The 26,288-nt window shown below is 38.4% G+C and overlaps 1 protein-coding gene across 2 annotated transcripts in view; it reads left to right on the forward strand.

Moving 5' to 3' along the window:
- The window catches only part of uif (sushi, von Willebrand factor type A, EGF and pentraxin domain-containing protein uif), a 452,196-nt gene extending 426,560 nt beyond the window's left edge, over positions 1-25,636 (forward strand). For both annotated transcript variants that reach the window (XM_053785483.2, XM_070088717.1), the window contains exons 29-31: positions 18,582-18,720; positions 19,099-19,212; positions 25,089-25,636. In XM_053785483.2, coding sequence (XP_053641458.1) covers positions 18,582-18,720; positions 19,099-19,212; positions 25,089-25,129 — 294 coding nt within the window. In that variant the 3' untranslated portion in view covers positions 25,130-25,636. The remainder of the gene's footprint in view (positions 1-18,581; positions 18,721-19,098; positions 19,213-25,088) is intronic.
- Positions 25,637-26,288: the final 652 nt, after the last annotated feature.

The raw sequence follows: 26,288 nt of genomic DNA on the forward strand, positions 1-26,288 counted from the left end.
CACATAGATCCATTCTTTCATATGTAGGCCTACCAGCTTTCTCTCACTAGATTTGAGGGTGCTAGAATTTAGGCGTACTAGTACGTCAAAAACCCTGGCGTGTAAGCCATACTAGTATGTCGGAAATCCTGAAAGGGCTATCCCATTAACTGTCGAAACATAGATCTACATTCTCTCACCCAGTGCTTCAAATATTTTGAATTTTTTTTTTTTAATTAAAAGAGGGCAATTTTCTGTGTGTAACAACACCAAAAAAAATTAGGACCAGTACTTACCGAGATATAAAACCGCGAAGTTGGTTCTGGATGCTCACCTCCTTTTTATGTTATTTTATATAATTTTTATGTAGTGATAATTACAATTTATAGTAGTTCTTGTGATTTCATAGCCAATCTTTGTTCTGACACTAATATTAGGTACTGAAATTGTACTCAAATAGTCACAAACACACTGACAGGTGAATATTTTCACCTGCCTTGGTCATTTACTATTGTCTAGAAATACAGTGGAACCTCTGCTTACCAGTGCCCCAATGTGCAAGTTTTTCAAGATATGAGCAGTCACTTGGTCAGTTTTTTGCTTTCAGATGCAAGCGAAATTTCAAGATGCCAGCGAGCCTCAATGGAGGTTCCTTGATGCTGGTGAGGGACTCTTGCTCTTGATCTAGGAAATTGGATCTCAGTTGTTTGTTGGACTATCTTATTGAAACTTGGGCTATGTATGATGGAAAGTTGCTTCTTAACGTACACCAAAATTGAAAGAAATCGGACCATAAATAACGGAGTTCACTTCTCAGCCATTAGTTGTATTCTTATTTTTTTTTGTTTAATTTGATAGAATGGAGGTTATATTACAGAAATAGATATGATTTTGATTGCTTTCACAATGAAAAATACCTTGAAATTGAGCTCAAAGTAGTGGAAATGTTTGATTCTTTGGCGATGTTCAAGAGTAAACAAATGACGTCACCATCCAATACAAGTCCACCTGGCCAATCTCATACGCAGTCACGAATGGGTTGACATTATTTATGCAATTACAGCCTCTCCTCACTTAATGATGGAGTTCCATTCTTAAGACCCCATCGGTAAACAAATTCATCGGTAAGTGAGGAGCATACTATAATGGTAGTGGATTTGTGTCATTCATCTTTGATATTGTTTTAATGTCACCTTTGCATTATTTATAACATTTCTGGAATATTTTTAAATATTTATACAGTAGTGTACTGTATATTGTAATAAACAGAATAGAGGAAATCAGCTTTAATATACATTATTTTGGTATGCATACTGGTCAGAGAGCCCATCATAAGTCCAAGTCGCTGGCAAACGAGTGTACCGCTAAGTGAGAAGAGGCTGTATTACAATAATGCAGTAGGCTGTGTAACAGTATTCTTCTATTTTTTGTGTGAATAAAAATTCCAAATGGTAAGCAAGAGTATTATTATAAGAATATGTATGTACTAATTAATAATACATTGGAACCTCAAATTTCTAACTTAATCCATTCCAGGAGCTAGTTCTAAATTCGAAAAGTTTGAAAAGCTTAGCAATATTTCCCGTAAGAAATAATGGAAATACAATTAATCCGTTCCAGAAACCCAAAAATATTCACAAAAAAAAAAATACATTTTATAGAGATTAATTATAGTTTTACATACACACAACAAATATAGTGTACAATTATGTATTAATCAATTTAAATAACATATAAAATAACATTTTTACTTACATTTATTGAAGATTGGTGATGGCATCTGGAAGAGAGGGAGTTGGGGTTAGTGTTTGGGGTTACTTCCCTTCTCTGTCTTTTAATGCCACTAGGACCAGCTTGAGAGTCACTGGGCCCCGGTCTCACAAAATAACTGTCCACAGTCCTCTGTTTCTGGTGCCTCTTTAAGATTTCCCTAAAATGGGACATGGTTTTGTTACTGAACTTTTCACAAATAATCATCTCTGAAACACTATCCTTGATTCACTTCAGCAACAACTTCTCAACCTGATCGATTGTCTGTGGTCTTTTTTGGTTAGCATATTAACACCTTTCACAACATCAGCTTCCTTGATTTGTTCATTCTTTGCCAGGATAGAAGCGATGGTCAACTTGTTTTTTCCATACATCCTGGCAATCTCAACAAGTTTCACACCACTCATATTTCTGTATTATTTCCTTCTTCACACCTATGGTGTTTCTCACTTTCTTTACCACAGGGGTACCACTATCAAGTTTCTTTGGGCCCATGGTAGCTTATTTCACAGTCCCACAAGCACTAAACACAATGAATTAATCGCAAAATGTTTGAATGAGAGCACAGGTTAGTGTTCACTCAAGCATCAACAAAGCCAGACTGGCTCACGGCGCCTGCGCAGGGACGCGGACAGAGCGGGCTGGTGGACAGGTCTAGTACCCGGCGGTTCAAAAATACGGGCGAGTTCGATAATAGGGACAAAGTTGTGTAAAGTAAAAGGACACAAGTGCAACTAATGTGACATTTTATTGTGGCAACGTTTCGCTCTCCAGGAGCTTTATCAAACCATTACAAACAATACATGGACACAGAGGGTATATATAGGCTCAGAGTGAGGTGCAATACTAGTGAGGTACCATATCGATGTTCACTAGTGGTGGTGGTAGTAGTAGTAGTGACAAAAGTAATACAATATGGTAGAGCAATTAATTCGTACATGTGAAAAAGGATATAAAAGCTATTTTTCTCATGTACGAATTAATTGCTCTACCATATTGTATTACTTTTGTCACTACTACTACTACCACCACTAGTGAACATCGAAATGGTACCTCACTAGTATTGCACCTCACTCTGAGCCTATATATACCCTCTGTGTCCATGTATTGTTTGTAATGGTTTGATAAAGCTCCTGGAGAGCGAAACGTTGCCACAATAAAATGTCACATTAGCTGCACTTGTGTCCTTTTACTTTACATATTGTCGGTAATTCTACCAACTTTATTACAGGGACAAAGTTGGTTCAAAAAAAGCGGTCGATTTTCGAAGAGCTCAATAAGCAATATGTTCAAAATTTGAGGTTCCACTGTAATAATACCTAATAATAATAGTAATACACTGTAATACGTATAATATATGTAATAATAATAATAATATAATACGTAATACAGTGGACCCCCAGTTCACGATATTAATCCGTTCCTGAGAGCTCATTGTAAACCAAAATTATCGGAAAGCGAATCAATTTTCCCCATAAGAAATAATGGAAATCAAATTAATCCGTGCAAGACACCCAAAAGTATGAAAAAAAAACCTTTTACCAAATGAAATATTAAGTTTAATGCAATAGAATTATTACAATAACAACAATAACAATAGAATAATTGACACTTACCTTTAATGAAGATCTGGTGATGATTGATGGGATGGGAGGAGGGGAGAGTGTTGAACCTATTGTTTAGAAGGGGAATCCCCCTCCATTAGGACTTGAGGTTACTTTTCCTCCTGAGTAATGTAGGTCCTGCTTGGCAATTTTTTCCAAAACAGGCCTGTTTCGTCACAATTAAACACTTGTTCAGGTTTCAATCCTTCAGCCTCTATGTACTCCTTGAATTCATGCACATATTTTTCAGCCGCTTTGTGGTCTGAACTGGCAGCCTCACCATGCCTAATCACACTATGTATGCCACTACAATTCTTAAATCTTTTAAACCAACCTTTGCTGGCCTTAAATTCACTCACATCACCACTAGTTGCAGGCAATTTCTTTATCAAATCGTCATGCAACTGCCTAGCCTTTTCACAAATGATCGCTTGAGAGATGCTATCTCCTGCTATCTGTTTTTCATTTATCTACACCAATAACAGTCTCTCAACATTTTCTAACACTTGTGGTCGCTGTTTCATAATCACAATTGCACCTTTTGCAAGAACAGCTTCCTTGATTGCCGTTTTCCTGCTCACTATAGTAGAGATGGTTGATTGGGGTTTACTATACAACCTGACCAGCTCCGACACATGCACTCCACTTTCGTACTTTGCAATTATCTCTTTCTTCATTTCAATAGTCATTAGCACCCTTGGCCTCGAAGGGTTGGCACTAGAAGCTTTCTTGGGGCCCATGGTGACTTATTTTGCAGAAACAAGCACCAAAAACAGTGATAATATGGATAATATGGAATGTACCGAATGTATCCTTAGATGCGCGCACACTGGCTGGCTTGTAAACACTGGCACACACGGGGCAGTTCAGGCCACACGTGGACACGTCTAGTATGAATCATATCGCATACCGGGTTTTGTAACGGGAACCGAGGCAAATTTTTGGCGATATAATGCATCGGTTACAGGATTTATCGGATACTGATAGCATTACGAACCGGGGGTCCACTTTACTATAATAATTATAATATAGATGTAGTGATCTAATGGAGTTTGCCTTACAAGCACTCTGTTTTCTGTTATAATAAAAGCATGGGAAGGTATGTAGTCAGAAGCCGGAATGGCCACTGTGGTGGCCCTATACACCCCAACAACAACAATGGCCACTTTGTCGCTGCCACCACTACCACTACTCGCATATGTAATGACATACAGTGGAACCTCTGCTTACAAATGCCCCACCATGCGAATTTTTCAGGATACGAACAGTCACTCGATCGATTTTTTGCTTCTGGGTATGAACGAAATTTCAGGATGCGAACTTTCCCCTCAAGGGAGGTTCCTTGGTGAGGGGCTCTTGATCTGTGCTCCACTTCCCTAAATTAATAATAATAATAATAATAATAATAATAATAATAATAATTATTATTTTTTTTTTTTTTTTTTTCAACAAGTCGGCCATCTCCCATCGAGGCAGGGTGACCCAAAAAAGAAAGAAAATCCCCAAAAAGAAAATACTTTCATCATCATTCAACACTTTCACCACACTCACACATTATCACTGTTTTTGCAGAGGTGCTCAGAATACAACAGTTTAGAAGCATATACGTATAAATATACATAACATATCCCTCCAAACTGCCAATATCCCAAAACCCCTCCTTTAAAGTGCAGGCATTGTACTTCCCATTTCCAGGACTCAAGTCTGACTATATGAAAATAACCGGTTTCCCTGAATCCCTTCACTAAATATTACCCTGCTCACACTCCAACAGATCGTCACGTCCCAAGTATCATTCGTCTCCATTCACTCCTATCTAACACGCTCATGCACGCTTGTGGAAGTCCAAGTCCCTCGCCCACAAAACCTCCTTTACCCCCTCTTTCCAACCATTTCGAGGACGACCCCTACCCCTCCTTCCTTCCCTTATAGATTTATATGCTTTCCATGTCATTCTACTTTGATCCATTCTCTCTAAATGACCAAACCACCTTAACAACCCCTCTTCTGCCCTCTGACTAATGCTTTTATTAACTCCACACCTTCTCCTAATTTCCATACTCCGAATTTTCTGCATAATATTTACACCACACATTGCCCTTAGACAGGACATCTCCACTGCCTCCAACCGTCTCCTCGCTGCTGCATTTACCACCCAAGCTTCACATCCATATAAGAGTGTTGGTACTACTATACTTTCATACATTCCCTTCTTTGCCTCCATAGATAACGTTTTTTGACTCCACATATACCTCAGCGCACCACTCACCTTTTTTCCCTCATCAGTTCTATGATTAACCTCATCCTTCATAAATCCATCCGCCGACACGTCAACTCCCAAGTATCTGAAAACATTCACTTCTTCCATACTCCTCCTCCCCAATTTGATATCCAATTTTTCTTTATCTAAATCATTTGATACCCTCATCACCTTACTCTTTTCTATGTTCACTTTCAACTTTCTACCTTTACACACATTCTCAAACTCATCCACTAACCTTCGCAATTTTTCTTTAGAATCTCCCATAAGCACAGTATCATCAGCAAAAAGTAACTGTGTCAATTCCCATTTTGAATTTGATTCCCCATAATTTAACCCCACCCCTCTCCCGAACACCCTAGCATTTACTTCTTTTACAACCCCATCTATAAATATATTAAACAACCATGGTGACATTACACATCCCTGTCTAAGACCTACTTTTACCGGGAAGTATTCTCCCTCTCTTCTACACACCCTAACCTGAGCCTCACTATCCTCATAAAAACTCTTAACAGCATTTAGTAACTTACCACCTATTCCATATACTTGCAACATCTGCCACATTGCTCCTCTATCCACTCTATCATATGCCTTTTCTAAATCCATAAATGCAATAAAAACTTCCCTACCTTTATCTAAATACTGTTCACATATATGCTTCAATGTAAACACTTGATCTACACATCCCCTACCCACTCTGAAGCCTCCCTGCTCATCCACAATCCTACATTCTGTCTTACCTCTAATTCTTTCAGTTATAACCCTACCGTATACTTTTCCTGGTATACTCAGTAAACTTATTCCTCTATAATTTTTACAATCTCTTTTGTCCCCTTTCCCTTTATATAAAGGGACTATACATGCTCTCTGCCAATCCCTAGGTACCTTCCCCTCTTTCATACATTTATTAAACAAAAGTACCAACCACTCCAACACTATATCCCCCCTTGCTTTTAACATTTCTGTCATGATCCCATCAGTTCCAGCTGCTTTACCCCCTTTCATTCTACGTAATGCCTCACGTACCTCCACCACACTTACATTCTGCTCTTCTTCACTTCTAAAAGATGGTATACCTCCCTGGCCAGTGCATGAAATTACCGCCTCCCTTTCTTCCTCAACATTTAAAAGTTCCTCAAAATATTCTCGCCATCTACTTAATACCTCCCTTTCCCCATCTACTAATTCCCCTACTCTGTTTTTAACTGACAAATCCATACTTTCCCTAGGCTTTCTTAACTTGTTTAACTCACTCCAAAATTTTTTCTTATTTTCATTAATATTTCTTGACAGTGCCTCTCCCACTCTATCATCTGCTCTCCTTTTGCACTCTCTCACCACTCTCTTCACCTTTCTTTTACTGTCCATATACTCTGCTCTTCTTATATAACTTCTGCTTTGTAAAAAACTCTCATAAGCTACCTTTTTCTCTTTTATCACATCCTGTACTTCATCATTCCACCAGTCACTCCTCTTTCCTCCTGCCCCCACCCTCCTTTAACCACAAACTTCTGCCCCACATTCTAATACTGCATTTTTAAAACTATTCCAAACCTCTTCAACCCCCCCACTACTCATCTTTGCACTAGCCCACCTTTCTGCCAATAGTCGCTTATATCTCACCCGAACTTCCTCCTCCCTTAGTTTATACACTTTCACCTCCCTCTTACTTGTTGTTGCCACCTTCCTCTTTTCCCATCTTCCTCTTGCTCTAACTGTAGCTACAACTAAATAATGATCCGATATATCAGTTGCCCCTCTATAAACATGTACATCCTGGAGCCTACCCATCAACCTTTTATCCACCAATACATAATCTAACAAACTACTTTCATTACGTGCTACATCATACCTTGTATATTTATTTATCCTCTTTTTCATAAAATAATGCATACATACTAATAATAATACACTGCAGCAAGCCTGTTGGCCCATACTAGGCAGGTCCTTCACATTCCATCCCACTAACAGAATATTTGCCCAACTCAATTTTCAATGCTACCCAGGCAATAAGATTTGATGATTCTGTTTACTCATGTGCAGATCCCACTCAACCCCTCTCACTCATGTAATTATCCAACACAAATTTGAAACTACCCAAGGTTTCAGCCTCAATAACCATACTAGGCAGATTGTTCCACTCATCAACATAACATAAGAAAGGAGGAACACTGCAGCAGGCCTGTTGGCCCATACTTGGCAGGTCTTTCACAAATCCAGCCTACTAACAGAATAAACGCTATCCAAGTGTCTTGTGTGCTCTCTGTGAATCTGAACAAGATGTCCTCTCTTGAGCAACTCTACCAGCAGCTAAAGGAAGAACTGAGGATGGCTAAGCTTGAGATACAGCGACTGACTGAGGAAAACAAGAAGATTCATAGTAATCCTCCTGTTGAGAATCCTCAAGCCAAGAAAGAAACCTGGACAGTGGCTGGAAACCATGGAACAAAGTTAAAGATCAAGAGGATGGATGGAGAGGTAGAATCAATGAAGATCCAGGAAACTGTTGTGGAAACATCGAACCCATTCTCCATGCTACCTGATGAATGTGAGTCGACTACTGGGAAAATCATGTCGAACAACGTCAAGGAAGGTAAAATTGTTGTTGTTGGAGGTAGCCAGGTTAGGTACATGGATAGGGCCTTCTGCTTGAAGGATAGGAGTAGGAGGCAGAAGGTGTGCTTTCCTGGTGCTGGGATGAAGGATATTGTTAGCCGTCTGGATGACATCATGAGAGGTAATGGGAGAAATCCTATTATCTGTCTCAGTGCTGGAGGCAACAATGTTGGCAGACATAGGAGAGAGGACCTGATCAGCAGGTATAAGTCATCAATAGAGATAATTAGGAGGAAGGATGGGAACCCTGTCATACGTGGTATTTTGCCAAGGAGAGCAGTTGGAAATGAATGGTTGTCCAGGGCAATTGGTGTCAATTGCTGGCTGGACAAATACTGTAAGGAAAATGCGGTAACATTCATTGACAACTGGGACCTCTTCCATGGCAGAAATGACATGTATGCCAGGGATGGGGTTCATTTATCTAGGTTTGGGGTGGGGGCACTGGCAACTGCAGTGGAGGGAGCTGTTAGGACTTTAAACTAGAAATAGTTATTGGTATGGGTTTTGGCTGGAAAACAGTAAACTCCCAGTGTAGTAATATTATGAGTTCTAGGGGAGCTAGTTATAGGCAGAATGAGGTGGGTATTGGAAAGCCAGTGGCACTAGGTGACAAGGACAGTAATAGGTTTAGTGGAAAAACAGAAATGAGCAGGAAGGGTAAAGAAAATGGAGGGTCTTTAAATGTACATTATGCTAATAGCCGTAGTGCTAGGAATAAGATGTACGAGTTGAGATTAGTTGCTAGTGCAGGTAACATTGGTGTATTTGCCATAACTGAGACGTGGTTTAATTACAAAAGTCGAGACATGCCTGTAGAATGTCACATTCAGGGTTTTAAATTGTTCCAAGTAGATAGAAGTATCCGGAAGGGGGGTGCGGTGGTACTGTATGTCCGAGATCACTTGAACTGTTTCATAAAAATGGGTATTAAGTCTGAAGTAACACATACAGAGTCTGTTTGGATAGAATTTTCAGAGGGGCATGAAAAATTAATTTTAGGAGTGATATACCATCCCCCAAACTTAGATAGGGACCAAGGGAGACTACTATGGGAGGAAATTGTTAAGGCCACTAGGCAAGATAATGTAGTAATTCTAAGAGACTTTAACTTTAGCCATATTGATTGAAATTTCTTGACTGGGAATTTAGAATCTAATGACTTTTTAGAAGTAGTTCAGGATGTTTTTTGAAGCAGTTTGTGACAGAGCCTACAAGGAGAAATAACCTGCTTGACTTGGTTTTGGCAAACAAGGAAACCCTTGTTAATAATTTAGAAATTACAGAGGAACTCGGCACAAGCAATCACAAATCAATTACCTTTAGCATTGAATGGAAGTATGATAGTAGGGATAATTCAGTAATGGTCCCAGATTTTCATTTAGAAGGTTACAATGCGCTTAGAGAACACTTATCTGTGGAATGGGGTAATGAAGAGAGCTATCAATATGACAGCTTTCTTAATACATGCTGCCCAAAGGACATTTATCCCATATAAGGAAATTAGATGGAATAGAAATGGCCCAAAATGGATGAATAATAGACTCAAATATCTTTTAGGGCAGAAGAAAGGAATTTATAGGCATATCAAAAGAGGTGAGGGTCATCTTATGAATCAGTATATTGACATTAAGAGAGACGTTAAAAAGGGGATAAGAAAAGCTAAACGGGAGTACGAAATTAAAGTTGCTAGGGATTCGAAAACCAACCCCAAAAGTTTTTTCCAGGTTTATAGAACAAAAGTTAGGGATAAGATGGGTCCCCTTAAAAATAATTTGAGGCATCTTACTGACAAAGAGAATGAAATGTGCTCAATTTTAAATAATTATTTTCTCTCAATTTTTACACAGGAAGACACTAACAATATCCCAGTAATTAATTTTTATAGTGAGCCTGAAGAAAATAAATTATGTAACATCATAGACACTAGTGAAATGGTTATGAAACAAGTAGACCGACTGAAACAATAAATCACCGGGTCCTGATGAGCTTTTTTCAAGGGTTCTTAAGGAATGCAAAATGGAACTCTGAACCATTAACTAATATTTTTAATTTATCTCTTCAAACAGGTGTAGTGTCTGATATGTGCAAGATGGCTAATGTAATTCCTATTTTTAAAGCAGGGGACAATAAGCCTGACCTCAGTTGTAAGCAAATTACTAGAGTCAGTTATAGCTGAGATTATAAGAAGCCATTTGGATAAGCATAATATGATTAATGATACTCAGCATGGATTCACGAGAGGCCGTTCTTGTCTAACTAATTTATTAACTTTCTTCAGTAAAGCTTTTGAGGCTGTTGATCACGATAAAGAATTTGATACATATTGTTTATTTAGATTTTAGTAAGGCTTTTGATAGAGTACCACACCAGAGACCGTTAAAGAAAGTGGCAGCTCATGGCATTGGAGGGAAAAGTGCTCTCATGGATTGAGTCATGGCTCACAGACAGGAAGCAGAGAGAGTGCATAAATGGGGTTAAATCTGAGTGGGGATCTGTAACAAGCGGCATTCCACAGGGATCAGTCTTGGGCCTGTTGTTGCTTATAATATATATCAGTGATCTTGATAAGGGAATTACTAGTGAAATGAGCAGATTTGCCGATGACACAAAACTAGGTAGGATAATTGATTCAACGTAGATATCAGGGAATTTAGACAAACTCAATACTTGGTCAGAAAAGTGACAGATGCAGTTCAGTGTAGATAAATGCAAGGTTCTGAAGCTCGGGAATGTCCATAACCCTAGCACTTATAAGTTAAATAATGTAGAACTTAGCCATACAGAATGTGAAAAGGACTTGGGGGTTATGGTTTACCTGGAGAGAGTTCCGGGGGTCAACGCCCCCGCGGCCCGGTCTGTGACCAGGCCTCCTGGTGGATCAGAGCCTGATCAACCAGGCTGTTGCTGCTGGCTGCACGCAAACCAACGTACGAGCCACAGCCCGGCTGGTCAGGAACCGACTTTAGGTGCTTGTCCAGTGCCAGCTTGAAGACTGCCAGGGGTCTGTTGGTAATCCCCCTTATGTATGCTGGGAGGCAGTTGAACAGTCTCAGGCCCCTGACACTTATTGTATGGTCTCTTAACGTGCTAGTAACACCCCTGCTTTTCATTGGGGGGATGTTGCATCGTCTGTCAAGTCTTTTGCTTTCGTAGTGAGTGATTTTCGTGTGCAAGTTCGGTACTAGTCCCTCTAGGATTTTCCAGGTGTATATAATCATGTATCTCTCCCGCCTGCGTTCCAGGGAATACAGGTTTAGGAACCTCAAGCGCTCCCAGTAATTGAGGTGTTTTATCTCCGTTATGCATGCCGTGAAGGTTCTCTGTACATTTTCTAGGTCAGCAATTTCACCTGCCTTGAAAGGTGCTGTTAGTGTGCAGCAATATTCCAGCCTAGATAGAACAAGTGGCCTGAAGAGTGTCATCATGGGCTTGGCCTCCCTAGTTTTGAAGGTTCTCATTATCCATCCTGTCATTTTTCTAGCAGATGCGATTGATACAATGTTATGGTCCTTGAAGGTGAGATCCTCCGACATGATCACTCCCAGGTCTTTGACGTTGGTGTTTCGCTCTATTTTGTGGCCAGAATTTGTTTTGTACTCTGATGAAGATTTAATTTCCTCGTGTTTACCATATCTGAGTAATTGAAATTTCTCATCGTTGAACTTCATATTGTTTTCTGCAGCCCACTGAAAGATTTGGTTGATGTCCGCCTGGAGCTTTGCAGTGTCTGCAATGGAAGACACTGTCATGCAGATTCGGGTGTCATCTGCAAAGGAAGACACGGTGCTGTGGCTGACATCCTTGTCTATGTCGGATATGAGGATGAGGAACAAGATGGGAGCGAGTACTGTGCCTTGTGGAACAGAGCTTTTCACCGTAGCTGCCTCGGACTTTACTCTGTTGACGACTACTCTCTGTGTTCTGTTAGTGAGGAAATTATAGATCCATTGACCGACTTTTCCTGTTATTCCTTTAGCACGCATTTTGTGTGCTATTACCCCATGGTCACACTTGTCGAAGGCTTTTGCAAAGTCTGTATATATTACATCTGCATTCTTTTTGTCTTCTAGTGCATTTAGGACCTTGTCGTAGTGATCCAATAGTTGAGACAGACAGGAGCGACCTGTTCTAAACCCATGTTGCCCTGGGTTGTGTAACTGATGGGTTTCTAGATGGGTGGTGATCTTGCTTCTTAGGACCCTTTCAAAGATTTTTATGATATGGGATGTTAGTGCTATTGGTCTGTAGTTCTTTGCTGTTGCTTTACTGCCCCCATCAATCAATCTTGGACTGAATGCATCGACTCCAGGCTGAGGGACTGATTACCTCATACTCCTCCTCTCCTTACGCCTTCCTCTTTGTATTGGACTGATGAAGCCACTGTGTGACGAAACGTTTCCTGAATAAAGATTCCCATATGCTGCATAAGTGTCTCAATCTTCGGTCTGAATATTGTACAATTTGGATTTTGAACACTTTTTTGGGGAAAATTTTTGGTCTGGATTTCATATCTCCATCCAGAAATTGTGCATATCAGGCACATCTGCCTGCCCAGGATGCTGCCATGCTCATGCATACATGTCTCAGTCTGGCTCTGTCATTGGTTGAGTGAGAATTTATCTGAAACATTTTGCAATTTTTGTGCTTGTTTATTGACTGTGACTGCAAAACAAGCCACCATGGGCCCAAAGAAAGCTCCTAGTGCCAGCCTTTGGTAAAGAAGGTGAAAAACACGATAGAATTCAAGAAAGAGATTGTAGAAAAATATGAAAGTGGCATACATTTAGCCGAGCTTGCCAGGATGTATACATACATATATGCGCATGCATGCATGCAAAACCACCACTCTGAAAGAATAGAGAAATTCCAAGCGCTTTCGTGACTACTCACATTATCAAGGAACTATGAAAGTAAAGCATCCAAGGAAGCTATATAAGGGGTCTGGCCACAACGGTTAAACACCTGATGCGCACCGGCCCAACTGGACAGGTCCTTTGCACAACTCACCAACAAACTATTCTACCCAAGAAAATTTAAAAATTATTATATATGTATATGTATATATATATACAGTGGACCCCCGATTAACGATATTTTTTCATTCCAGAAGTATGTTCAGGTGCCAGTACTGACCGAATTTGTTTCCATAAGGAATATTGTGAAGTAGATTAGTCCATTTCAGACCCCCAAACATACACGTACAAATGCACTTATATAAATACACTTACATAATTGGTTACATTAGGAGGTGATCGTTAAGCGGGGGTCCACTGTGTATGTGTGTATATATATATATATATATATATATATATATATATATATTAAATATATATATATATATATATATATATATATATATATATATATATATATATATATATATATATATATATATATATATATATATATATATATACATATATATATATATATTATTTTATTTATTTATTTATTTATTTATTTTTGGGTGTCTGGATTAATTGCATTAACATTATTTCTTATGGGAAATATTACTTCGGTTTTTGTATGTTTCGGATTTAGACCGACCTTCTGGAACAGACTAAGTACGAAACCCGGGGTTCCACTGTACAGTGGACCCCCGGTTAACGATATTTTTTCACTCCAGAAGTATGTTCAGGTGCCAGTACTGACCGAATTTATTCCCATAAGGAATATTGTGAAGTAGATTAGTCCATTTCAGACCCCCAAACATACACGTACAAGCGCACTTACATAAATACACTTACATAATTGGTCGCATTCGGAGGTGATCGTTATGCGGGGGTCCACTGTATATATAAAACAGGAAATAACTTTAAAACGCTTGAAATTTTGGAAAGTTTCCAGACATAATGTTCCAGACTTTGGAACAGAACTTCTCCAGGCTGAGGGACTGACAACCTCAAATCTATGACTTCAAGGGTAATGGACTGATTACATCATCTTCACAACTCTACTGCTCCTGCCTACTTTCTGTACTTGACTGAAGAAGCCTACTGTGTAGGCGAAAAGTTTTGGAATAAAGTTGCCTAAATGTTGCCTATGTGTCTTATCTACCAACCATAATGGAGAGACGCAGTACTTACGAAGCTCACAGAGAATGTAAACAAACTGGGTGGGGCGCGGTGACCACATGAGGTGGAGGGAGCTATATAGCAAGTTTTGGTCGTAATTTGAAATGTCTGTATTAGCGGAATGCTGTAAAGCAAAACACTGTAAATCAGGGCCCTACTGTATGTCTTCCATTCTATCAGTTGGGCATAATCTGCCCATTCAACTATCAGAAGTACCTTATAAAGTCCACAGAAGTTAGTAATTTGTTCAGTTGTACACAAATTAAAAAATGGAATTTAAAAATAATCCAAACTAACCATTGTAGACATTTCAGCTACTAAAGCAACATTCCCTTTGTTCATTTATCCCATCCTCAGGCCTCTCTTGTATTACACTTGCCTTTCATTTTGAATTTATCATCACACAAAAAACAGAAGTTTTACCCTATTTCTTGAATAATAAAATATAACCAGGAATTCAAATTCAAATTTTTTTTAATCTATTCATATACAGATAATGTAGTTTAAATGTAATAAAATATTGTTAGGCACAAAAGAAAGCCATTAGTATGCTGTGCATTTTAGTCATGGTTGAGGGTGTCCCAGTAATTGAAACAGACTTGGTAAAAACCATAAAAACAGACCAAGGGGGCCTTACCAGGCCTCAAGAAAATTATGAACAATCAAATATTTCCTCTTCTTAGAGCCCAATTTCAAGCTACTTCTGATCCTGAAACAAGCTCTGTTTTAGTACTATATGTCTTTCAATATATCAGTTGATATTAAGAAACAACCAGTAAAAGCTTCCTAGAAAAATATCTCAAAGCAAACACATTGTCAGAGGTTTGCTGTACCCATCATGTACCACATGGGGCAGGATTTTTTTTATACTATGTGCACTCACCACACACCCATTCTCCCATATCTAGGCTAAAATTTGCCACTCACAGCATATTTGAGGGAGATGTCCATAAAATGAAGATTTTTTGTAAATGTCACTGGTGTCAGTGATGTAGATCTACATAAGAGATAGTAAAAAGGTTAAAGTAGTATGCTTTATTATGGTACAGACTAGCAGAATAAATTACAGTAATAGCTACATATCCCATTTATCTATCTATTTGTTGTGGCTTATTTTTCCTGGACATTATCCTCCAAGGGTGTAATTAAGACAGTTGGATATGTGACCCTGACATAAGACTAGAAAAGTGCTCAGTTGACTCTGTATTGTACAATTCATGCAGTGTGTCCTCTTTCCTTTCTGTTCAAGTGTCAGAATTTTTTTATCTCTGTGTATTATTGCCTTTATTGGCATTGTGTTATGTAATAATTGGTTAATATTTTAAACAGATGATAGTTTAACCTAATCAAACTTGTCCTAAATAATGTACATATATTGAAAAATTTGCTTGAATTAACTTGGGCTTTAGGAGGATGGGTTTGCAAAATTAGACTTACAATTTCTTAAAAATGTATGTAGTTCTCTTATTTTTGACCACTTCTTTGGTGTTGGTCTGCTTACCAATCACTCACCCTTGCATTTCATTCACTTTTGTGCATTAAAGAAATTAAAATTAAAATTATTTATTTCTTAAGAGCCATATAAATACAGTATTGTTTATATGTTGGTAGAATTACCGACAATATGTAAAGTAAAATGACACAAGTGCAGCTAATGTGACATTTTATTGTGGCAACATTTCGCCCTCCAGGAGTTTTATCAAGCCGTTACAAACAATACATGGACGCAGAGGGTATATATAGACTTAGTGAAGTGTAATACTAGTGGTAGTAGTAGTGAAATTCAGGGATGCCTGATTAGTGATCAAAGATACTAATTTCTGCACTAATCACTGTTTCTAATACAATTAAACAAAACAAAGGCAGCTTCATCATCTCTGAAGTCTTAGCAAGAATCCTCCTGAAAACAGTAAACCCTGCCATCACATAGTCTCTCCTGCTAATACTACACAAGCACATTACAGAGAATGAACACTGAAACAGGCCTTCTCTAATCCAACCTCCAGTAGAAATATTTGTCTAACCTATTTTTATGTTACCCAAGTAATAGCTTTTATATCCTTTTACTCATGTACAAGTTAATTATTCTACCATATTGTATCACTACTACTACTACCACTAGTATTACACCTCACTCTAAGCCTATATATACCCTCTGTGTCCATGTATTCTTTGTAACGGCTTGACAAAGCTCCTGGAGAGCAAAACATTGCCACAAAAAAAATGTGACATTAGTTGCACTTGTGTCCCTTTACTTTACATAAATACTGTAATTATACATTCAGAATGATTACATTTTGAGTTTAATCATATTATAATACCGACTTGTATTATAATATGGTCAAATGGAGAAAGCCAATACGTAGTTATGCAAATGCATATTTGACAGTGATGGATAAGGCTTATTAACTTCTGCACTTAATTTTAGACCTAAAATAAAATTTAAGTTAGTATAGCTTGGATAATACATAGCAATCATAAATACAACAATCTGGTTGCAAATGAAAAATTGATTAAATACAAATTACATTGAAATTTTATTGGTTCAGTGACCTGCATGTGTATCATGAAGTGGCTGAATTGGGTGTTGAAATCAGGCATGAGGATTAAGTGACAGACATTGGCTATAACATTTATGTGAGATTTAACTGAGATTTAATAGGTGCTTTTTAACAATATTAGTAAAGATGTTGGACCAAGGTATGCCAGATGAGAACAATACCACAGCTAGGATTGAAAGAGATAGTGCAGAGTTACAGTGTGCATTTCCACTCTTGACAGCATTAAGGGAAACTTTTTGTCCATCATGCCTTGAGAGTGCCTTGCTAATGCTGTGGTCAGAGAGGTAATCAGTAGGTGTTGTTGGCTGAAGAGAAAAGAATTTTATCCAGGAGTGTCCTTGTAATACAGATTGAAGGAGAAGAGATTTCCAGGGAGCTTGTTAGTGTCAGGAGTGCCAGTAACAGTGTCAGGAGTGCCAGTAACAGTGTCAGAAGTGCCAGTAACAGTGTCAAGAGTGTTAGATACAGATTGAGGTCGCTTGGACAGAGGCTTCAAGTCAGTCCATCCTGTGGTGTGCAATTGATCTGAAAATTGATACAGTTGTGAGAGAAGCCAGGATCACGGTCAAAGTCGAGTAAAGGTCAGAGGTAGCAAGAGGGTCAGCTGGAATTCCGGCACAAGAGTCAGTCATTGAGGCATTGCCTAAAGGTTAGTGTAATATCTTTACAGCCTCTCCTCACTTAACAATGGAGTTCTGTTCCTAAGACCACGTCGGTAAATGAATTTGTCACTGAGGAGTGTACTATAATGGCAATGGGTTTGTGTCAGTTAGTTTAATATCTTTATTATGCACCCCATACCCATCCTGTGGGTGGTAGTCATAAGATTACAGAGGTACATAATGGGTCCAGGGACTGGACCCCAAAGTTATGATAGCTGACCTAGTTACAAAGGTATTTGTGTCAACCATCTGTGATATTTTTTAATGTCACCTTTGCACCATTTATTACATTTCTGGTATACTTTTAAATACTTATACAGTAGTGTCCTGTATATTATAATGAACAGAATAGAGGAAATCAGCTCTAATATACATTATTTAAGTATGCATACTGGTCAGAGAGCCCATTGTAAGTCAGAGTCCTTGGTAAATGAGTATGTCGGCAAGTGAGGAGAGGCTGTATTATGCACCCCATACTCATCCTGTGGGCAGTAGTGCTAGACTTATTACAGCCATACAGCATTACCTAATGGAATGCTCAGTTCTTTTGTACTCATTGTAATTCATCTAATGACCATATGAACTGTTATTGCCTTATTCATCTTATGTTAATTTTAAGTTTACCCAAAATGCTCTGCATACAAAGGGGCTTTTGGCATGCACACCCAACTATTATATTCCTTTGTACAACACTGTATCAAGTCAAAATAAACACAATAATCATTATTATTATTATTACATATTTGTATCAAAATATGTATATCTACTATAACTTCTGTATGGCTCATAAGAAATAAAAAAAACATAATGCTAATTTTAAATATTGTGGGCTGGGGTCGACAGGAAGGCCATGGCTCATGGAGGGTGCTCCTGTTTTGCTTGAGTTTTTACAAGCAATATTTAACTTGTAGTTTTGATTTTTGACAGCTAAAATGAGCTTGATGTTATTGACCTTGACTGTGTCCTATAAAAAACTTGAAAAAGAAAATTTAGACAACCAAATTACCCTCAGACATTTTAGAAATTTTCTCACAATTCTTCATTTGCAGGTTAACTTCTACTATGGGGCACCTGCCCCATATGCAGAGAGCATTGCACCATCTCATCACTCGACTTACGCTCATTATTATGATGATGAAGAAGATGCCTGGGAGATGCCAAACTTCTACAATGAGACTTACATGAAGAGTACGTCTTGAGCACAACCCAGACCCGAACTCACACATGATAGATTAGCTAATGTCTTCATCCCAAATATATTAAACTCATATCTAAGCTTTATTACCTTATTTTAGTGCTTTAATTTTTTTAAATATAAGTCTTTTACCTAGACTTATTCTTCAATGCTTTAAAATGCATAATATATCACTTTTTGCATAATCACATAAAAGTCTTACAGTGTAGTATATTAACTATTTTGTACAGGTAAAAGTACAGCAAATAAGCAATAATATACTGCTGTACATTTAATTATGCTGTACTTTTAAATGTACACTGTACGTTTTATTAACTGCTGTATAAACAAAGTATGGATAAACATAACTAACCTAAACTCCTTAAAACCAGCCGGGTTCCAGAATGGAGCAGGAAATAGCTTGGCTCGGTCTAACGCTTCCATCTACGGCAACAAGGAGGACCTGTATGATCGCCTCCGCAAGCATGCTTACCAAGGCAAGAAAGGTGAGGATGACTGAGAACTTAATCCTTCAATAAGGTATAAAGTCAAACATGTGCATGGATGTGATTGGAAAAAAAAAAAGCTGAAAAAGTTTTAGCTGAAATACGAGCATGAACTTCTAGTGAAAATTGAACATAGCAAATTTTGCATGGAAAATAAGGACACTGCAAAATTGCAACCTTAATACATTTATAATACTCAAGTTATTAGGCTGCATGACAGCTGAAATGTATGAGTGAAAAATGCATGAATTGTATTATAATTATTGAGTAATATGCATGTGTCAAAGACATCTTGAACTGTATCTGTGTACATGTATCTTTCTATAGTAGACGACTTAGTTTTTATGTAAAGTTAGTGTCTTGATAAAGAAACAAAAAAAGAACTGATGGAATCATGTGATAAGAATATCTTCTCAGAGACTACACAACATAGTAATAAAATGGTAAGATATGCATGTTGTGTTTCCTATCTTAAGTGAACTAGCACATCAAATTGACACTGTTGGCAGAGTCATCTTTTATGAAACTGATATGAACTGAGCTAACTGTTTATCTGTTGTTATTAATCTAGACTTGTATGGGTTTTATCACAAGAATATCAGTGCCATTGAAAATGTGAAGGATAGGCTATGATCTTTTAATTTCTCTCAAAGAAACAATTGTATTCTGAGCATCACCTGGCTTTACTACACATATATACATGTATATACATTATATATATATATATATATATATATATATATATATATATATATATATATATATATATATATATATATATATATATATATATATGTATATATATATATATGTATATATATATATATATATATATATATATATATATATATATATATATATTCTCCATGGGGAAGTGAAACAGAATTCTTCCTCCGTAAGCCATGCGTGTCGTAAGAGGCGACTAAAATGCCGGGAGCAAGGGGCTAGTAACCCCTTCTCCTGTATATATTACTAAATTTGAAAGGAGAAACTTTCATTTTTCCTTTTGGGCCACCCCACCTCAGTGGGATACGGCTGGTGCGTTGAAAGAAAGAAGGAAAGATAAATATATAATATAGTATGTATGTATGTATGTATGATATATATATATATATATATATATATATATATATATATATATATATATATATATATATATATATATATATATATATTTTTTTTTTTTTTTTTTTTTTTCAACAAGTCGGCACGCATGCACACACAGCACCAGTTTGGAACCCACACCTGGTCAGACACGTCAAGAAATTAGAGAAAGTGCAAAGGTTTGCAACACGGCTAGTTCCAGAGCTAATGGGAATGTCTTATGAAGAAAGGTTAAGGGAAATCGGTCTGACAACACTGGAGGACAGGAGGGTCAGGGGAGACATGATAACGACATACAAAATACTGCGTGGAATAGACAAGGTGGACAGAGACAGTATATTCCAGAGATGGGACACAGAAACAAGGGGTCACAATTGGAAGCTGAAGACTCAGATGAGTCAAAGGGATGTTAGGAAGTATTTCTTCAGTCATAGAGTAGTTAGGAAGTGGAATAGTCTGGCAAGCGATGTAGTGGAGGCAGGAACTATACATAGTTTTAAGATGAGGTATGATAAAGCTCATGGAGCAGGGGGAGAGAGGTCCTAGTAGCGGTTGGTGAAGAGGCGGGGTCAGGAGCTGAGTCTCGACCCCTGCAACCACAATTAGATGAGTGTGTGAGTGAGTGTGTGTGTGTGTGTGTGTGTGTGTGTGTGTGTGTGTGTGTGTGTGTGTGTGTGTGTGTGTGTGTGTGTGTGTGTGTGTGCATGCGAATGAGTGAGTGAGTGAGTGAGTCATGCCGAATAGGTAAAACTTGCGATTTTGGCTTAAATAGCAATACTGTTCTTGCTGAATAAGGCAAGCGAAAATTTGAGTATGCAATAGTTTCGCAAAAATCATTCTGAACCTAACAAAAAAATATATTTCATTGTGTTTGTTTATTATTAAATTGTTACTAAATTATGGTAATAATAATTAAATTATTGTAAACTTATCTAAATATATTTATTTGGATTAGGCTAAATTAAATTGCACTTGTTATTAAGGTTAGGTAAATCTCTTAAGGTTCTTTTGGTACAAAATTATTAATTTTTACACTAACAAATTAAAGGACTTAATTTTAAACGAGTTCTTGCTAATTGACCAGTTTTACCTATTCAGCATGAGAGAGAGAGAGAGAGAGACATACAGACACACACACAGGGTTCAATGGGACAGAGAACTGGCAAGGAAGTCAGTGAATGAGATGATGGAATATGTGACAATATGCAAGAAAGCTGAGGAAAGTTTATACCTATTGGAAACAGGAATAATGAAAAAGCCAGGATGAGCTCTTGGTTCACCCAAAGGTGCAGGGAGGCCAAAACCACGTGTGCTAGAGAATATAAGAAGTATAGAAGGCAAAGGACCCAGGAGAATAAGGAGAGCAGTCATAGAGCTAGAAATGAATATGCACAGCTAAGAAGGGAGGCCCAAAGACAATACGAGAATGAGATAGCAGCAAAAACCAAATCTGACCCAAAGCTGTTGTACAGCTGCATCAGGAGGAAAACAACAGTCAAGGACCAGGTAATCAGGCTGAGGAAGGAAGGATGGGAGGTCACAAGAAATGACTTCGAAGTATGTGAGGAGCTCAACTTGAGATTCAAAGAAGTGTTCACATAGGAGACAGAAAGATGGAGAGGTGGGGTACACCATCAAGTGTTGGACACTATACATACAACCAAGGAAAAAGTGATGAGGCTGCTAAGTGAGCTAGATACCTCAAAGACGATGGGGCCGGACCACATCTCTCCATGGGTCCTGAGAGAGGGAGCAGAGGCGCTATGTGTACCACTAACAACAGTCTTCAACATATCTATCAAAACAGGGCGACTACCTGAAGTATGGAAGGCAGCACATGTAGTCCCCATTTTTAAGAAAGGAGACAGAAATGAGGCACTAAACTATAGACCAGTGTCACTGACGTGTATAGTATGCAAAGTCATGGAGAAGCACCTAGAATGGAACCAGCTTATAAACGACAACCAGCACGGATTCAAAGAAGGAAAATCCTGTGTCACAAACCTACTGGAGTTGTTTGACAGGGTAACGGAAGTAAGACGAGAGAGAGAGGTGGGTAGATTGCATTTTCTTGGACTGCAAGAAGGCTTTCAACACAGTTCCTCACAAGAGATTGGTGCAAAAGCTAGAGGATCAGGCACATATAACAGGAAGGGCACTGCAATGGATCAGAGAATACCTGACAGGGAGGCAACAATGAGTCATGGTATGTGATGAGGTATCACAGTGGGTGCCTGTGATGAGCGGGGTTCCACAGGGGTCAGTCCTAGTACCAGTGCTATTTTTGGTATATGTGAATGACATGATGGAAGGGTTAGACTCAGAAGTGTCCTTGTTTGCAGGTGATATGAAATTAATGAGGAGAATTAAATAAGATGAGGATCAGGCAGGACTACAAAGAGACCTGGACAGGCTGGACACCTGGTCTAGCAACTGCCTCCTCGAATTTAACCCCGCCAAATGCAAAGTCATGAAGATCAGGGAAGGGCAAAGAAGACCACAGACAGAGTATAGGCTAGGTGGCCAAAGGCTGCAAACCTCACTCAGGGAAAAAGATCTTGGGATGAGTATAATACCAAGCACATCTCTTGAAGCGCACATCAACCAGATGACTGCTGCAGCATATGGGTGCCTGGCAAACCTGAGAATAGCATTCCAATACCTCAGTAAGGAATCGTTCACAATTCTGTACACCTTGTACGTCAGGCCCACACTGGAGTATGCAGCACCAATTTGGAACCCACACCTGGCTAAGCATGTCAAGAAATTAGAGAAAGTGCAACAAGGCTAGTTCCAGAGCTCAGGGAAATGTAATACAAAGAAAGGTTAAGGGAAATCAGCCTGATGACACTGGAGGACAGGATGGTTAAGGGAGACATGATAATGACATACAAAATACTGAGGAATAGATAAGGTAGACAGAGACAGGATATTCTAGAGATGGGACACAGAAACAAGGGGTCACAATTGGAAGTTGATGACTCGGATGAGTCAAAGAGATGTTAGGAAGTATTTCTTTAGTCATAGAGTTGTCAGGAAGTGGAATAGTCTTGCAGTTGATGTAGTGGAGGCAGAAACCATGCATAGTTTTAAGACAAGGTATGATTAAGCTCATGGAGCAGGGAGAGAGAAGACCTAGTAGTGATCAGTGAAGAGGTGGAGCCAGGAGCTATGTCTCGACCCCTGCAACCACAATTAGGTGAGTACACACACACACACACAGGCTGGACATGTGGTCCAGCAACTTGCTTCTTGAATTCAGCCCTGCCAAATGCAAAGCCATGAAGATCGGAGAAGGGCAAAGAAGACTGCAGACAGAGTATAGACTAGGTGGCCAAGGATTGCAAACCTCGCTCAAGGAGAAAGATCTTGAGGTGACCATAACATCGAGCATGTCTCCGGAGGCACACATCAACCAGATAACTGCTGCAGCATACGGGCGCCTGGCAAACCTGAGAACAGCATTCCGATACCTTAGTAAGGACTCGTTCAAGACACTGTACACCGTGTACATCAGGCCCATACTGGAGTATGCAGCACCAGTTTGGAACCCACACCTGGTCAAATACATCAAGAAATTAGAGAAAGTGCAAAGGTTTGCAACAAGGCTAGTTCTGGAGCTCAGGGGTATGTCCTACAAAGAAAGGTTGATGGAAATCAGACTGACAGCATTGGAGGACAGGAGGGTCAGGGGACACATGATAACGACATACAAAATACTGCGTGGAATAGATAAGGTAGATGGAGACAGGTGTTCCAGAGAGGGAACACAGAAACAAGGAGTCACAATTGAAAGCTGAAGACTCAGAGGGATGTTAGGAAGTATGTCTTCAGTCATAGTCATCAGGAAGTGGAATAGCCTAACAAGTTATGTAGTGGAGGCAGGAACCATACATAGCTTTAAGACGAGGTATGACAAAGCTCTGGAAACAGAGAGAGAGAGAGAGAGTAGCGATCAGTGAAGAGGCAGGGCCAGGAGCTGAGTCTCGACTCCTGCAACCACAATTAGGCGAGTACACACGAGTATGTATACTTGACCAGAACTGATTAAGTCATATCAGTGCATACATGAAAATTCAGTTTTTTATAGCATGATCCTGTGATCCATTGCATGAAATTATTATTTATGTACTTACCAAATATAATTAACTGAATAACACACACACACACATACACATACACATACATGCACACACATGCACACACACACATACATACACATACATGCACACACATACACACACACACACACATACACACACACACACACACGCACACACACATTCACATTTTATTAGAATTATTTTTGCATCAACATTTTGGCTTTCAGATTAATTTGTGTTAATGCATGCATTGAACACATTAATTTTTAGACAATTTGGCATGGTAACTTTTCTTCATAATGTTGAGAGGTTGCATACTAAAGCATTTAGCGATGATGTTCAGTAATATATAGAGATGAAAGCCTATTCTTATTTGCAACCATATATTTTTTGTGTTAATGAAAATTTATTAATAAGACTTTAGAATCATTATTGTATGTCATTACCAATGTCCTTTAGCTATTTTTATAGTGTTTGGGAATTTTAGGATTTTCAAGGTGTGGACTACCTACTTTACCAGTTATCATTCAGTTAATAAGTTACAGTGAAGTAGCTGAATAAACTTGGTGTTTTATGATGAGGAAAAAACTGGGATGAAAGGAACTCTGTCAGGTTTCTTGATCATGGTAATGTTAACTACTCTTGCTTCCTTTTGGTTTTACTCAACAGATAAAGAGGAGACAGGTGACAGTGATGATCAAGCCCGTTGATTGGCTATATACATTATATCATTATCTGACGTCTACATTCGTTCGTTAGTACTTTACAGTTTTAATTCTACATTCTTAATGTGCCTAATGAGATAGAACCTAATTTGTTTTTTTTCCAATGGTTGGTTGGTTTTGAAATATGGTATTATCTCATTATTACATATCACAAACCAAGAGGAAGGTCTAGCAAGGTGCTTGTCCTTGAGCAAGACTAGATCTGTCTATGGTAGACATTGGCTAATGTGTAACTTATAGTATCTACACCTGGGCCACTGGCTAACCCTATACAGGGTCTTGTTAATTCCATCAATGGACTTAATTATTTTTAATGACAACTGAATTGTAAGTCATGAGATATATATACTGTATATGCATGTGTGTGTGTGTGAGATATACACACACACACACACACACACACACACACACACACTCACTCACACAGTAGGACCCCTGTATCTGCTGGGATATGTTCCAAGGACCTGCCATGGATACCGAAACTGTGGATGGTAGTAAACCCTATATAAAGGTACATACCTATTATAAAGTTATATTGTTAAATTATGCACAATAAGTGGAGAATTATCAATTCTTCACTGATGGGAACACTTCAAGGTTTCTCTTAGACATTGAAGAAAGGCCAGCTTCTCTACTTTTGTGCTTTGGGGCCATTATTATGCAAAATTAAGAAGTATTTTTGGGCCACAGTAAACCATGGATAACTGAAACCACGGATACCGGATCAGTGGATATGAGGGTTCTACTGTATGTATGTATTTGTGTGTGTGTGTGTATATATATATATATATATATATATAGTATATAAATATAGTATATATATATATATATATATATATATATATAGTATATAAATATAGTATATATATATATATATTTTTTTTTTTCAACAAGTCGGCCGTCTCCTACCGAGGCAGGGTGACCCAAAAAAGAAAGAAAATTCCCAAAAAGAAAATACTTTCATCATCATTCAACACTTTCACCACACTCGCACATTATCACTGTTTTTGCAGAGGTGCTCAGAATACAACAGTTTAGAAGCATACACATATAAAGATACACAACATATCCCTCCAAACTGCCAATATCCCAAACCCCTCCTTTAAAGTGCAGGCATTGTACTTCCCATTTCCAGGACACAAGT

The sequence above is a fragment of the Cherax quadricarinatus genome, chromosome 2, assembly GCF_038502225.1.
Source record: "Cherax quadricarinatus isolate ZL_2023a chromosome 2, ASM3850222v1, whole genome shotgun sequence".
Classification (NCBI taxonomy): domain Eukaryota; kingdom Metazoa; phylum Arthropoda; class Malacostraca; order Decapoda; family Parastacidae; genus Cherax; species Cherax quadricarinatus.